This window comes from Myotis myotis, unplaced genomic scaffold (genome assembly GCF_014108235.1).
Source record: "Myotis myotis isolate mMyoMyo1 unplaced genomic scaffold, mMyoMyo1.p scaffold_m19_p_4, whole genome shotgun sequence".
NCBI lineage: Eukaryota > Metazoa > Chordata > Mammalia > Chiroptera > Vespertilionidae > Myotis > Myotis myotis.
Genome location: NW_023416346.1, coordinates 12,756,941 through 12,773,727, shown reverse-complemented (window position 1 = coordinate 12,773,727; position 16,787 = coordinate 12,756,941). Strand labels below are relative to the sequence as shown.

Here is a 16,787-nt window from a genome sequence, read left to right as displayed (position 1 = left end):
TGTCCTGAGGCCTCTTCCCCTCCCACAATCCAAGGGCCTCCCCTGCCCTCTCACAGGCTCCTCCCTCCCCTTGACCAGGAGCATCCAGCCCACAGGAGTCTACAGGAAGGGACCAACTTTATCTGTTCCTGGGAGGGCTTCTCAGGCAGAGGGTGTGCCCTGCTGCTCGCCCCAGAGAGGGGGCTCCCCTCTCTCCACAAGATTAGCTCCCCCTCCAACCCAGTTCCAAGAGAAAAGAGGCAAAGGCCTACCCACCCTGACCCTGTCCCCCACCCCTTCCTGCCCCTGACCAGGGCCCCATACCTTACATTCCCGGGACCTGCTTTCCCTCAGACCTGCCCTGCAGGCACTAGGCATGGTATTCCCGAATCCCAGCCACCCTCCTGTGGATGGGGGTGCTCTTTTGGCGGGTGTCATTGGGACGCTCTTGTACCACCCAGGTCTTTAGCCATCATATCTCACTGTGGCTGCTAAAAGCTCTAAGGGAAATTAGCTGAAGGATGGCGGTTGGCTCGTGGGTGTTCGGGGAGGCTGGAAAGCCAGGCTTAGAGGAACAGGGTCTGCATCATGGCAAAGTGCTGGGCAGGCTCCCTCCCCTGACTGGCACACACACAGACACTGTGCTTTGCATCACCAATGTGGGACTCGGGCGCTGCCAGGAGAACCGTGGCTATCACTGTTCCTCAGGTAACAAGCCTCACCGCCCCTGCTGCCACTCACCACCCAAGTGGAACCTGGGAGGGCCTGCCTCTTCCCACCTCTGGGCCCAGATCCAGTGGACGGCAAGTGCATTTGATTGACGTACCTGGTCATGTGCCCATGCCCTAGCTGCAAGAAAAGCTGGGAGAACACAGACCCGGCCTTTTCGGTTCCTCTCATGGGAGGTGGGGCTCAGCCTCATAAAGTGGCAACTTCTGGAGCCAGAAGGAAGGAGCAGTGTCCACTGGGCCCACCTAAATGGTTCAGCAGCTTCCCACTGCCTTTAACATAAACCCTGACCTCCCTCCCCTCAATGTTGCCCCTTGAGAGGGCAGCCTCTCCCGGGGTCCTTCCACTATGCAGCTCACTAACCTAGTCTTTTTCTGTCCTTGGGAGCAATTCTTTAAAAAATTTTTTTTTTTATTGATTTCCAAGAGGGAGAGAAACACCAATGATGAGAGAGAATCATTGATCAGCTGCCTCCTGCACACCCTCCACTGGGGATCAAACCCACAACCTGCATGTGCATGTGCCCTGACCGGGAATCAAACCGTGACCTCCTGCTTCATAGGCCGACGTTCAACCACTGAGCCACGCCAGTTGGGTGGAGCAAGTGGTTTGCAGGTGGAGGTGCTATGGATAAGGTAGTGCCCACTCTCCCAGAAACCGCAAAGGTGTCTAGAGATTCTGAGTTGCTCGGTAAGTGCCATCATTGTTATTCCATGGGGATATCTTCACATTTTAGGACAGTTCAAATTAAAATGCACTTGGGGTGTTTACAAAAGTCTTAGCAGTCTAATACTGGCTTCTCAGCAAGCATGCTATGGGGAATGAGTTCTTTGTTTCATGGCCCTACCTCACACATCACACACACTTCGCAGTCCTGAATCCCAGGCACTGGAGGCCAGTGGCTCCTTCCCTCCCTGACCCATTTTCAAAAGACCAAGGGGCAGGACCATCCCAAGACAAGAATGAATGGAAACCCAAAACTTTATAATTCACCTAGTAAATGGAACAAAACCCCTCATCATGTCCTAGGCCAGTGGTTCTCAACCTTCCTAATGCCGCGACCCTTTAATACAGTTCCTCATGTTGTGGTGACCCCCAACCATAAAATTATTTTCGTTGCTACTTCATAACTGTAATGTTGCTACTGTTATGAATCGTCATGTAAATATCTGATATGCAGGATGTATTTTCATTGTTACAAATTAAACATAAAGCATAGTGATTAATCACAAAAACAATATGTAATTATATGTGTGTTTTCTGATGGTCTTTAGGCTACCCCTGTGAAAGGGTCGTTCGACCCCCAAAGGGGTTGCGACCCACAGGTTGGCGACCCACAGGTTGGGAACCGCTGTCCTAGGTTGACAGTCTAAGTACCCACCCTACCCTCTCCCTGGAGGTTTCCCAAGGGTGCTAAGCAGGAATCTTTCCCTGCTCCCAAAGCCCACCCCCAGCAGACCCTTCCCTCGACTGACCACAGCAAAACTCAGCTGAAACATTCAGTAACATTTATTGAAAAAGAAATATTTGTTGAAACCATTGAACAAAGGGAATGACAACAGAGGGGAACTTCTAACTGGCCACTAGAGCCCAGAGGTCTTAACCCACCTTCTACTGGGGTCCCGGATGAGGTGCCTCAACTTCCTCCACACCACAGCCCTCACACTACATTCTCCCTCCCTGAGGGCCCACAATTGGTCTTTGCAGGATAATGGACGCTGGTGATGTCCACTCACTGCAGGGTTCCCTCCCCTCTGGACAACATGCTGGGGCCTAGCTCTGCCCTATGGCCTGCACAGGACAGACAGAGGACACTGTAAAACACAGCAAGGGACACTCCACCATGCTGAGGAAACTGAGTCACAAAGAACGGGGTGACATCAGTACACAGTGTCCATGAAACCTCCAGCAGCCGCCTTCTGTCCCTGGTCCGCTTCTTCCAGGGGTCACTGGGTAAGCACCGGCCACACCTTCGCTGGTCCTTCCCGCCCTCTCCTGGGCCTGGGCACAGGGTCTCCAAGGTGGGTGATGTTCGCGGTGGGGAGGGAGAAAACTGCTCAGAGAAGAACACACACATCTCCACAAGCACAAGCAGCAGTTGGCCTAAATCTACACTGAGAAAGCTGAGGCTGAGCTCATGACACTGGACGAGAGCTGGCAGAGCCTTGGCTGGCAGTGGGGCTCACAGCACGTGCCGGGGCTGAGAGGTGGCTGCCCCGGGGGGGCAGGACACCCATCTGGGTTCACACACACCTGGAGGTTCTGCACAAGCACCAAGGCCTGTGTGTGCGGGGGAGAGGGGGTCACTATAGGGCCTACAGAGAAATAGGATGAGGGCTGCCCAGGGGATGGAGGATGGGGGTCCCAGAGACTGGCACCCTTGAAATGGCCCCTAACGTTTCCCAGTCCAATGCAGGTGGCAGACATATTCAGGTGCCCCTCACTTGGACTGGGACTGGCTGCCCAGGGGTGCCCAAGTGGGCAGGGTTTGGGGCTGGACGTCCCATTGGTATCACAAACGGTCATCTTGGTGTCTTGGAAGAGCTGATGGTGGTGGTCAGGGCCCTTTGGGAGTAGTGGGGGGCCAGGGGGCAGGGAAGACCCTTCCCTGGGCCCTGCTCCCCATGTGGGGTGAGGTGGCCTTCCCCTGCCTCCAGGGCTCTGGTGCCCCGGGGAACAGGCCACTGGCCCTTCCAAGCTTACTTGAAGGAGGGCTCGGGGGAACTCATGTCCCCAAACCCGTCGTCACTTTCTGACTCCTCCTGGAAGAGAATGCGCTCCTCCTCGTGGGGCTCGTCAGCCTCCTCATCTTCTTCCTGGGACAGTTCCTCTGGGTCACTGCCAGGACTTCCTGAGCCCACCCTGAAAGCAATGCCCATGTGGGCAGGCGAGGGCCCTGCCTGACCTAGACCTGCAGGAGCCAGAGCACTCTCATCTCCCTGAATGGCAGGGGAGGCCTTGGTGGTATCCTTAGGGGCAGGGTCTGCCCCAGTGGCACCACCGGTTTCAGGAGCAGCCTCATCAGGATCGGCAGTGGCAGGACCCGCCTGATCAGGATCGGCAGTGGCAGGACCCGCCTGATCAGGATCGGCAGTGGCAGGGCCCGCCTGATCAGGATCGGCAGTGGCAGGGCCCGCCTGATCAGGATCGGCAGTGGCAGGGCCCGCCTGATCAGGATCGGCAGTGGCAGGGCCCGCCTGATCAGGATCGGCAGTGGCAGGGCCCGCCTGATCAGGATCGGCAGTGGCAGGGCCCGCCTGATCAGGATCGGCAGTGGCAGGGCCCGCCTGATCAGGATCGGCAGTGGCAGGGCCCGCCTGATCAGGATCGGCAGTGGCAGGACCCTCCTCATCAGGATGGGCAGTGGAAGGGCCAGCCTCATCAAGATGGGCAGTGGAAGGGCCAGCCTCATCAGGATGGGCAGTGGAAGGGCCAGCATCATCAGGATGGGCAGTGGAAGGGCCAGCCTCATCAGGATGGGCAGTGGCAGGACCCGCCTCAACGGCCACTGCGTTTTCCTCGGAAATGGCAGCTTGAGCGGCATTTTCACAGGGTGGGGTGGCCTGAGCAGCACCTTCATAGGCTGCAGAGGCCAGGCCAACATCTTCAAAAAACAGAGCGGCCTGGGCATCTTCACGGGCTAGAGCAGCCTGGGCAGCAGCCAAATCTTCAATGTCCATCCAGGGCCCTTCTTCCACTGGAAACTGCTGCTGGCTCGTAGTGGGAGTGGCCTCCCATGCCTCTGACTCCCGAATGAGCCGGAGCATCCCCAGGAAGCCAGGTGGTCTCCTCTCCAGGCGCATCCTTCTCAGCTTGTTCCAGAGAATCTCATTGGGGCGAGCCCGCATCAGCACCTGCCTGGCACGCATCTGGTCTGCGCTGGAGGGTTGGATGGCCCCCTTCTCCATGGCCGCCTGCAGCAGGCCTTCCAGGCGCATCACATAGGCAAAGAGAGTTTCCTGGGGCCGCTGGGCACAAGTCATGAACCTCAGCCGCGCGGTTGCTCGGTTGTCCTTGTTCCCAAACACCTGAATCAGCGTAGCCAGGCAGTCCTGCGCTGTGATGTCAGCATTTTCATTCAGGATGCCACTCACCAGATCCAGAGCGGGCCCATGCAGGCTCTCCACCAGCCGCCGCCGCCGCTCCCTTTCCGATATGTGGCGCCACAGGTACAGCATTTCGTTGGCGTGGTCCAGCCAGCTCTCAAAGGACTCCTGCTGGTGGCTTGGCTCGTCCAGGCCAGAAAAGGATCTCAGTTCCTGATAGGCCATATTTTCCAGCAGAGGCTGCAGAGCCTGCCTCCATTGCTGGTTCCAGGCTCCTGCCTGTCCTGGGGCTCCTGCCATACCCACAGCTTCCTCACCTGGAGACCCTGCCTCACCTGAGGCTCCTGCCAAACTCACAGATCCTGCCATGCCTGCGATTCCTGTGTCACCTGAAGCTCCCTCCTCATCTGAGTCACCTGCAGCGACATCCTCACCTGCAGCTACATCCACACCTACAGCTACATCCTCACCTGCAGGTATATCCTCACCTACAGCTACATCCACACCTACAGCTACATCCACACCTACAGCTACATCCACACCTACAGCTACATCCACACGTGCAGCCATAATCTCACCTGAAGCTATATCCTCACCTGCAGGTATATCCTCACCTACAGCTACATCCTCACCTGAAGCTTCTTCCACACCTGCAGCCATATCCTCACCTGAAGCTATATCCTCACCTGCAGGTATATCCTCACCTACAGCTACATCCACACGTGCAGCCATAATCTCACCTGAAGCTATATCCTCACCTGCAGGTATATCCTCACCTACAGCTACATCCTCACCTACAGCTACATCCACACGTGCAGCCATATCCTCACCTGAAGCTATATCCTCACCTGCAGGTATATCCTCACCTACAGCTACATCCTCACCTACAGCTACATCCACACGTGCAGCCATAATCTCACCTGAAGCTATATCCTCACCTGCAGGTATATCCTCACCTACAGCTACATCCTCACCTACAGCTACATCCACACATGCAGCCATAATCTCACCTGAAGCTATATCCATATCCTCACCTGCAGGTATATCCTCACCTACAGCTACATCCTCACCTGCAGCAGCTTCCACACTTGCAGCTCTTGCCTCATCTGCCCTGCCAGCCACTGCTTCCCCCTGGGGCTGTTCAGGGAAATCTGGTCTATCCTGTGAGTCACCATCAGGAACCTGCGGCAGGAAGATCACAGTCCAGGGTCCCTCCCTGCCTGGTATTTGTTGGGGGATCAAACTTCGGTTTAAATACTCAGGAAACTCAACCAAGGCGACCCTGGATTGGATCTCCCTTCTGAAGATCATGCCCAGCACTCGGTACTCGCCCAGGGGCCTCAGTGCATCCTGCACAGTCTCCTGGAATTCCTCTTCCTCACAGTCATCTGGGATGCCCAGGATGAGCAGGGAGCGCTGTGCGTTTATGGCCATCAAGCCGCACCAGTCTCGCAGGATGGTTAGTGCCATTGCCAGCATTGAGGACCTGAAGGGTGGGGGAAAGTGAATGATGAAAAGTGTGCAGGCTGTGGCAGTGTGGTCCTTGTCCTGGGTCAAAGGGGAGAGAATCATGTTCATGCTACACAGCCCACCCCACTGCCCAACCAGAGCCCCATGCCCCACCCAGCAGAGGCCTGGAGCACCTCCTCTCCCTGTTCTATTTGTTTGATTTTAGGAAACTTTAAAAAAAATAAATAAACTTACAAGATACAATCCTCGCCGTATCCCAGAAATGAAATTGAGCGGTGGGGTGGACTGGCTGACTGTAGTGGAGCTCAGAGGCTATTCGCAGAGCGAGCTGGAGATGAATGTCAGAGGATGCGGATCTCAGCTAAAGGACAGGAGACACAAACAAGCGAAAGCATATACTAGCAGTTTCCATACCTGCAGCTCATGGGTTGGAAGAATTAGCATCATTAAACTGTGCAATTTATAGATTCAACACAGTCCTTATTAAAATACCAACAGCATATTTCACAGATCTAGAACAAATATTCCAAAACCCGAATAGCCTCAGCAACAATGAGAAAGAAGAACAAAGTTGGAAGGATCACAATACTGGATATTAAACTATACTACAAAACCATTATAATCAAAATAGCCTAGTACTGGCACAAGAACAAGTATATAGATCAATGGAACAGAACAGAGGCCCCAGAAATCAACCCATATCAATATGGACAGTTAATATTTGACAAAGGAAGCAAAAGAGTACAATGGAATAAAGATAGTCTCTTCAATAAATGGTGCTGGGAAAATTGGACAGGCACAGACAAAAAAAACTGAAATTAGACCACCAACTTACACCATACACAAGAATATTCAAAATGGATAAAATCACAAAAATCCTAGGCAGCAAAACCTCAGACACCTCACATAGCAGTTTTTTTCACCAATACATCTCCTAGGGCAAGAGAAACAAAGGAAAAAAAAAACAAATGGGACTACATCAAACTAAAAAGCTTCTGCACAGCAAAAGAAGCCATCAACCAAATGAAAAGGGAATCCACTTATGGACAACATATTCACCAATGATATATCTGATAAGTGGTTAATTTCCAAAATATATAATGAACTCATACAACTCAACACCAGGAAGACAAACAATCCAATTAAAAAATGGGTAAAGGAGGCTCACCAAGAAGCAAAGAGAGAGGGACCCAAATAAACAAAATCAGAAATGAAGGAAGTGAAATAACAACAGACCCCACAGAAATACAAAGGATTGTTAAAAATTACTACGGACAACTCTATTCTAACAAACTAAACAACTTGGAAGAAATGGACATATTCCTAGAAAAATACAACCTTCCAAAACTCAATCAGGAAGATACTAAAAATCTCAATAGGCTGATAACTATGGAAGAAATTGAAGCAGTCATCAAAAAGCTTCCATAAACAAAAGCCCAGGGCCAGACGGCTTCACAGGGGAGTTTTACCAAACATTCAAGGAAGAACTAAAACCTATCCTCCTCAGACTATTCCAAAAAATTCAAGAGGAAGGAACACTTCCAAGCTCATTCTATGAAGCCAGCATCACCCTAATACCAAAACCAGATAAAGACAACACAATGAAAGAGAATTACAGGCCAATATCCCTCATAAACATAGATGCCAAAATCCTCAACAAAATCCTAGTAAATCGGGTCCAGCAGTACATCAGAAAGATCATACACCATAACCAAGTAGGATTTATCCCAGGGATGCAAGGATGGTACAATATCCGCAAATCAATAAACGTGATACAACAGTTCCTCGTTAGTATAGTGGTTAGTATCCCCGCCTGTCAATAAACGTGATACATCACATAAACAAATTGAGAGAAAAAAACCACATGGTCATATCAATTGACGCAGAGAAAGTATTTGACAAAATCCAACACCCTTTCTTGATAAAAACTCTCAGCAAGGCGGGAGTAGAAGGATCATACCTCAACATAATAAAAGCCATATATGACAAACCCACAGCCAACATCATACTCAATGGACAAAAACTAAAACCATTTCCCCTAAGAACAGGAACAAGACAGGGATGCCCACTCTCACCACTCCTGTTTGACATAGTACTCAAAGTATTAGCCATTGCGATCAGACAAGAGGAAGAAATAAAAGGCATCCAAATTGGAAAAGAAGAAGTAAAACTGTCCTTATTCACAGATGTCATGATACTATACATAGAAAACCCTAACGACTCTATCAAAATATTATTAGACTTAATAAATGAATTCGGCAATGTAGCAGGATACAAAATTAATGCCAAGAAATCTATGGCATTTCTATACACCAATAATGAACTTACAGAAAGAGAGACTAAAAAAGCAATCCCATTTACCATCGCACCAAAAAAATTAAGATACCTAGGAATAAACTTAACTAAGGAGGTAAAAGACCTATACGCAGAAAACTACAGGACACTGAAAAAGGAGATGGAGGAAGACATAAACAGATGGAAGAACATACCGTGTTCATGGGTTGGTAGAATCAACATCATCAAGATGTCCATACTACCCAAAGCAATCTATGGATTCAGTGCACGCCCATTAAAATACCAACGGCATATTTCACAGACCTAGAATGAACTCTCCAAAAATTCATCTGGAATAAAAAAAGACCCCAAATAGCTTCAGCAATCCTGAGAAAGAACAAAGTAGGTGGGATCTCAATACCAGATATCAAGCTGTATTACAAAGCCACTGTTCTCAAAACAGCCTGGTATTGGCACAAGAACAGACATATAGATCAATGGAATAGAATAGAGAACTCCAAAATTGACCCAAACCACTATGCTCAATTAATATTCGACAAGGAGGCATGAACATACAATGGAGTCAAGACAGCCTCTTCAATAAATGGTGTTGGGAAAGATCGACAGATATATGCAAGAAAATGAAACTAGAACACCAACTTACACCATACACAAAAATAAACTCAAAATGGATAAAGGAGTTAATCATAAGACGGGAAACCATAAAAATCCTAGAGGAATCCACAGGCAGCAAAATCTCAGACATATGCCGAAGCAATTTCTTCACTGATACTGCTCCTAGGGCATTGGAAACTAAAGAGAAAATAAACAAATGGGACTACATAAAAATAAAAAGTTTTTGCACAGCAAAAGAAACCATCAACAAAACAACAAGAAAGCCCACTGCATGAGAGAACATATTTGCCAATGTTATCACTGATAAGGGTTTAATCTCCAACATTTACAGGGAACTCATACAACTTAACAAAAGGAAGATAACTCAATTAAAAAATGGGCAATGGACCTAAATAGATACTTTTGGAAAGAAGACAGAAGAATGGCCAAAAGACAAATGAAAACATGTTCAAAGTCACTAATCATCTGAGAGATGCAAATCAAAACGACAATATGGTACCATCTCTCTCCTGTCAGACTGGCTATCATCAACAAATCAACAAAAGACAAGTGCTGGAGAGGATGTGGAGAAAAAGGAACCCTCGTGCACTGCTGCTGGGAATGCAGACTGGTGCAGCCACTATGGAAGACAGTATGGAGTTTCCTTAAAAAACTGAAAATGGAACTCCCATTTGACCCAGTGATCCCACTTCTAGGAATATATCCCAAGAAATCAGAAACACCAATCAGAAAGGATATATGCACCCCTATGTTCATAGCAGCACAATTCACCATAGGAAAGATTTGGAAACAGCCTAAGTGTCCATCAGCAGATGAGTGGATTAAAGAACTGTGGTACATCTACATGATGGAATACTACACTGAAGTAAAAATGAAGGAGTTCTTAGCATTTGCAACAGCATGGATGGAACTGGAGAGCATTATGCTAAGTGAAATAAGCCAGTTGGACAAAGATAAATATCACATGATCTCACTCATTTATGGAATATAATGAACAACATAAACTGATGAACAAAAACAGATCCAGAGACAGAGAAGCATCGATCAGATGCTCAAACCTCCGAGGGAAGGTAGGGGAGGGTGGGGGTAAGGGGGGGAGATCAACCAAAGGACTTATATGCATGCACATAAGCCTAACTAATGGACACAGACAACAGGGGGGTAGGGGCATGAGTGGGGGGGATGGGGGGTAATGTGGAGATAAGGACACACATGTAATAACTAATAAAAATTTTTTATTTTTTAAAAATATATTTCTTTATTGGTTTCAGAGAGGAAGGGAGAAGGAGAGAGAGATAGAAATATCAATGATGAGAGAGAATCATTGATCGGCTGCCTCCTGCACACCCCCACTGGGGATTGAGCCCGAAACCCAGGCATGTGCCCTTGGCTGGAATCGAACCTGGGACCCTTCAATCTGCAGGCCGACGCTCTATCCACTAAGCCAAGCCGGCTAGGGCAATAAAAAAATGTTTAAAAACTCACACTGAAAAAAAATGGGCAAAGGATCTAAATAAACATGTCTCCAAAGTGGACATACAGATGGCCAATTGACATATGAAAAAATGCTCAATGTCACTAATTATCAGAGATGCACGAAATAATTTTTTTCTTATTGGGGTTTTATTAAGTCTATTAATCTGTCTTTTAACTGGATTGTTTAACCCTTTTACATTTAATGCAGTTATTGATTGGTTTTAATTTACCATCGTACTATTTGTTTTCTATTTGTCTCATATTTTTGTTCTCCCTTCTGTTTCTGACTTCTGTTGCATTCATCATTTTTAAAATTTCTCTTTATTGTTGATGATATTACAGATATCCCCTATTTTCCTCCATTGCCCCCCTCCACCTGGTTCCTGCCCCACCCCAGGCTTTCACCGTAGTATTGTGTGTGTCCATGGATTATCATATATGCATATAAGTTATTTGGTTATTCTCTGCCTGGGCATGAAACCCATAAAGGGTTTCTTTTTCTCTTTTTTTAATCCTCACCCAAGGACATTTTCCATTGATTTTTAGAGAGTGGAAGAGAGAGGGAAAGACAGAGAGAAATATAGATGTGAGAGAAACACATCGATTGGTTGTCACCTGCACATGCGCTGGCCACAGTCCTTGACTGGCTGGAATCGAACCCGGAACCCCTCAGTCCGCAGGCGCACGCTCTGTCCACTGAGCCAAACCAGCTAGAGTGAGCATAAAATATTTTCTAAGTTCCATTTTGATTTTCTTTGACCCATGCGTTTCCAAATATTTCGAGATATGTTATCATTATAAATTTCAAATAAAATTCAAAATTATTTCAAATTAAATTAATTTCAAATAAAATAAGAGAATTTATTAAGTAAAAGTGCAATCTTTTAAAATTTATGGAGACTTTTATGGCCGGGTGTATGGTGTATGTGGGTGAATGTACAAAGCACCTTTGTAAAGAATCTACATTTTTGGTGGAAGCCAAGGCCTAGCCCCTGTCGACACTGCAATCCCCTCGTGGTCTTTTAGATTCCAACTGTAGCGATCCACACCGAACCGCTCCCCTCCTCCCACCCCCACTGCCAAGTCCATTTTCAATATCCAACCGCCTCCACCAGATCACCTGCTCCCCACCAGCCAGGCGGCTCCTCTCCCACCCTCAGCCAGTGGCTCTATTTTGCAGCCCATTCCCTCCCTGGACGCAGGGGGCGCCACCATCTGCCGCCCTGCGAAGCGCCCTCCCGCGCTGTGCCCTGCCCCGAGCCCAGTGATGGCGCTCGCCTTTAGCAAAGCGCCCCCAGTTTCTTAGACGTTAGCCTTCCTCTCTGGTCTCCTCACAATCCGGAACCCTCCCCGCCCCAGCCCTCACATTGGTCCCCGTCCCCTCCCGTGTTTTCCACACCGGCAGCCAGTCCTCCTCTCCTGTGGTCCCAGAGGCAGTGCGCCATCTGAGTTCACGACATCCGCACCTACGTCTGCTAGGACTCTAAGCGATCCCATCTAGCCTCCCTTCACCAGCGAGCCCCTCCCTCCCCGCCCCCCGCCTCGCGGCGCTGAAGCCAGGAGCGCGCGCCCCCTCCCCCCCCCGCCCCCCACCGGTCAGATGCGTTGGAGCTGGAAGCCCGCCCATGGCTGCTCTCTACACCGGGGGTAGGAGCAGCCCTCCTAGTCTGGCGGCCCGTGTTCTCCCTTCCGCCCCTCTCACAGGCAGCGCGGAAGCCCCCCCCCCTCGCGAGGGTCCCCCTGATTGCCCCACCTTGGCCACTAGCCCTCTCTTCACCCCCACAGTAAGCTTTAATCTTCCCCTCACGTCGGGGCACCGGGAGCCAGCCTGCCTGCCCCACACCCACCCATCCGCAGCCAGCAGGCCTTCTTCTTCGGTAGAGGCCCCAACGCCGGCCCCCCGCGGCTCCACTCCGTAGTCCTCAAAGCACAGTCATTGCCCCCCACCCCAGCACTGGGGAGGCCTTCCTTCCACAACCCCTCCTCCAACCGCTCCGTCCGCTTAGCCATCAACACCACTCACCGCCTCCCAACGCCAGAGCGCCGCCATCTACCCGCCTCGCAGCCAGCGGCAGCCACCCTGTGGACCCCCTACTGGGAATCCTGCCGTCAGCCCCCCTCGGGCCGCTCCTGGTTCCTGCTCCTATGTACCCGACGTGTTAGCCCTCCTCTCTGACCCCCTTATCCAGGGGCCCACCCCCAGTTTCAGCTCAAGAGTCCCCCGCCAACTCCCTGCCCCGGGGGCCTTACTCTCTGTGGACGACTCAGGAGCTGGAGAGCTCGCCTCTCCTGGGCAGCCAGGAGCCAAGGGGCGGCGTCTCCCAAGTTCTCCCGTCTTAAGATCTCGAGAGCTTCCCAGAAAGTTCTAGGTGTTTGGATTCCGGGCAACTGATTGGATCCGAAAAAGCACGTGAGGGGGCAATATGTTACAGATATGTAACAGTAACATATCGGTGTGGGGCGGGGGGCGGGGAAGGGGGAGAATGAAGCTTGATATACCAAGTCTTGAAATTCTAAAAACAAGTACACCCATTGGCCCTCCATGGACAAAATGGCCTACGTACGAACAAGATGGAGAAGCCGGCGGAGTAAACTTGCAAATGGAGAGCCCGTTGTGGCAAATGGGGAAATTTTTCTTCATCGTTTGTTTTCTACTGTGGTTGAAAATGTCATAAGACATATTTTTACGGACTTCTTGTCTAGTTGTCTCCAACTTTTGTTTTATATATTTTAAGCTTATTGTTATAAACCACAAATACATTTATAAACTCGATGTGTTCCTGATTAATACATATGTCATTATTGCCTTTTATAGTGGATCCCCAACTGGGAATCCTGCCTTCAGCCTTCCCCCCCCCCCCCCATTACTTTAATAGTCTTTTTCTTTAAATTTGTTTTGCTTAGTATTAATGTAGCCATTTCCATGGTCTTCTGCTTACTTTTTGCATGGTATATAATTTTGGATCCTCTTACTATCAACTCATCTGAGTCTTTATTTTTAAATTGCATCTCTTGTAGACAGCAAAATATTTGCCCTTTTCCTCATGCTGACAACCTGTACCTTTTAATTGGAGTTCATGACCCATTAACAGGGTGTAATTTTTATATGGTTAAATTTAGATTTATCCTTTTATTGTCTTAGTCCATATAGGCAGCTATAACAAAATACAGTAAAACCTCCATATAATGGATTAATTCAGGCGAAGGGGTGTCCATTAAAGCTGAAAGTTCATTATATAATAAAGTAGGTTTTCTGAATGCATGTAAAAAATTTGACAAATTAGTTTATCTGTTTTTACTTATGCAGACACGTTTGCGTAATGAAAATTAAGTATTTATGAAAAGTTTAATATCACAAAAAAGTTTCCTATATGTATTACTGTAATTTTAAGTTTATATTGAATAGATCTAGTAGATGCCTGCATTCACCAGTCATCGAGATCAACCAAATGCACACAGCTAGGGCCCGGCTTAGCGCAGGCTCGAACATAAGCCCGCACCAGTTAAAACTGCTGCAGAAAATCACACCATCGACAACAGGTCAGTTACCGCTGGAGATGCGGTGTGATCACGAGCTAATCATTCTCCGGACGGACATTGTTTACCAGTGGTGACTCTTGGATTTAAGTATGTAGACTAGAGTGGTAGATATGTAATATTTATTTATGTCAGCGAGATTATTAGTGTTGTTTTTTTCTCCTGGGATCCCCAATACACGTGTCAGACCTTTTTATATTGACCCACAACTCACCGACGTTCTGTTCTGTTGGTTTTCCTTAAATCTTTTTTCCTCTCAGTTTCTCAGAATGGATCATTTCGATTGATGTATGTTTCACTAAGTAGTATGAAGCCTCTAACATTCATACTATTAAGAAACACCAACGTTAACAGAATGGACTAAGAGGAGCCAAAAAAGGACTTGGCTCAGATGCTTCCCTCCTGAGCAAGGGGCTTCCTTGCCCCAGACCCCTTATCCAGGCCCCTTCTCCACTGGGGTCCAGCGTACCTGCTGCAGAGTGGCTGAATCTGGGCTCGCTGCCCTCAGGGAGCCGTTCCTGCCTGCGGCGATGAGGCCAATTCTCTCAAAGAAGGTCCTGAGCCTCCGGCCACAATAAAGGGAGGTGGACGGGGAGAGATGGCCCTGTGTGGATAGCAGCTGACTGGTGTATCCACAGACTTTCGTTATATTACTCTGTCTAGGCTGGCTGGGCATGTGTTTGAAATTCTTTTTGTTAACAAAATATTGAAAACAATCCAGTAGGGAAATTTCTTTCCCTATCCAATTGTGGATTTATCAGTATTTCTTCATTAGTCTATCACTTTGGCTGACTGTAGTGATGTTCCCACCAGCCATAGGGTAACTCCCAAATGGTTAAGACAATTGTGCACTGTCTCCCCGCCTTTATTTTTATAGCCCTATTACAACTACATATTCAGAGCACAAGGTCACTCCCACTGCAGTGGATGTGGAGTACACTCCCGGAGCCCCCCTCCCGGCCTGCTCTCACTCCCCTCCTTTGGTAAAGCTTGGATGCCAATGCTGTCTAGGAATTGCCCAAGGCCAAAGGAGCTGCCTCACCCAAGGTTGCTCCCAGCACACATCCAATTACTACCAGCTGATGTGGGTGCAAAGGCCCAGCCCCTTTCTAGAAATTAGCTTGCAAGGGATCTGAGCTCAGCCCATTCCCTCTTGTATGAGTTTTCTCGGACTGCTGCAATAAATTACCAAAAACCAGATAGCTTAAAACAACAGGAATTTATTTCCTCACGGCTCTGGAAGCCAGAAACCCAAAATTAAGGTGTCAGCAGAGCTGCGCTACCTCCAATGGCTCTAGAAGAGGTCTCACATGGCTTTCTTCCGTGTCTATGTCTTTCTTCTGTCTCTTCTATTTTTTTAAATATATTCTTATTGATTTCAGAGAGGAAGGGAGAGGGAGAGGGAGAGAGAGAAACATCAATGATGAGAATCATTGATGGGTTGCCTCCTGCATGCCCCCCACTGGGGATCAAGCCCGCAACCCAGGCATGTGCCCTGATCGAGAATGGAACCATGACCTCTTGGTTCATAGGTCAGCGCTCAACCACTGAGCCACACCTGCCAGGCTCTTCTGTCTCTTTTTAAGACATTTGTCATTGTATTTAGGGCCCACCTGGATATCCCAGCATGACTTCATCTCAAGATTCTTAACTTCATCACAAAGACCCTTTTTCTGGAAAAGGTCACATTCACAGGTTTTGGAAGTTAGGGTGCACACATATCTTTTGAGGGGCCACCATTCTCCCCACTACATTTTGAGAGCCCAGGCTCACGCCTGCCCAGCCAGAGCCCCCACACCCCCTGCCCCAGTGAGAGGACAAGACTGGGCAGCAGGGTCCACAGATAAGGGCCACAAGTGGTCTCCCTGCCTCTGCTCCAGGGAAATGCCCCGAGCCCTGCTCCCCACAGCTAGAAGCACTCTAAGTGGGTGTCTCGGGTCTCCCCCTAAGCGAGGGGGCTGCTGAGGGCTTCTCCCTGAGGCCCAGGTTCTCCTTGTTTTGTAATGAGAAGCAGAGAGGAGCCCAGCTCCTGCTCAGTTCCCAGTGGCCTGGGGCTGGGGGAGGGGCGGACCATGCAGGGTGCCTGGTTTTCCTGGTTGCTTTTCTCTGACAGTCTTTTTCAGATTCCCAACTTTTCGGAAACTCATCATTGCCAAGACAGCACGTGTCCCCAGTCAGCCCTGGATTTCAGTCCTGGTTCTGCCACGTGGGTAAATAGGCACCCAAATGCCTACTCTGCAGACCAGCTTGAAGGCTTGCGGGTCACATGGGGGACCTGAGGGAAAGAAGTTGAATCCAGCAGCTCTTCACTCCCTGCTCTCATCCTCTCTCCCCTCTCCACCTGCCTGCACACGGCCCTCCCCCAAACCCTCTCGCTGCCCCTCACTTTCTCATCTCTGCCCTCCTGGCTCAAGTGGTTTGGTCTCTCTGCTGCTAGCTGCCCTACAAGGGCGAGGGGGGGGGGAGGGTCGGTAGATCCCAGATGGAGGGGTTGATAACTGGATGGACGTAAAGCCCATGTTGCACCTCCTGTCCCCTTGGGGGGGTGTGGTGGATCGAACACTGAGACCAGAGCCCTAGAAGCATCCGGACCCGGACTCTGAGCAGAAGTGCTCCAGGGTCCGCCGGGAGCCAAGACAG

The 16,787-nt window shown here is 49.3% G+C and overlaps 1 protein-coding gene across 1 annotated transcript; it reads right to left on the bottom strand.

The window, feature by feature from the left end:
• Positions 1-2,202: 2,202 nt before the first annotated feature.
• Positions 2,203-6,579, bottom strand: LOC118653279 (paraneoplastic antigen Ma6F-like). Its single transcript, XM_036303974.1, has 2 exons — positions 6,459-6,579; positions 2,203-6,240 (listed from the first exon to the last, which is right to left on the bottom strand). The coding sequence occupies exon 2, from the start codon at positions 6,231-6,233 to the stop codon at positions 3,408-3,410; it is 2,826 nt and encodes a 941-aa protein (XP_036159867.1). The 5' UTR covers positions 6,234-6,240; positions 6,459-6,579; the 3' UTR covers positions 2,203-3,407.
• Between the last annotated feature and the right edge of the window lie 10,208 nt (positions 6,580-16,787).

Excerpts from the sequence above, each read along its gene's own strand:
- LOC118653279 (XM_036303974.1), bottom strand. The coding sequence starts at position 6,233 with ATGCTGGCAATGGCACTAACCATCCTGCGAGACTGGTGCGGCTTGATG.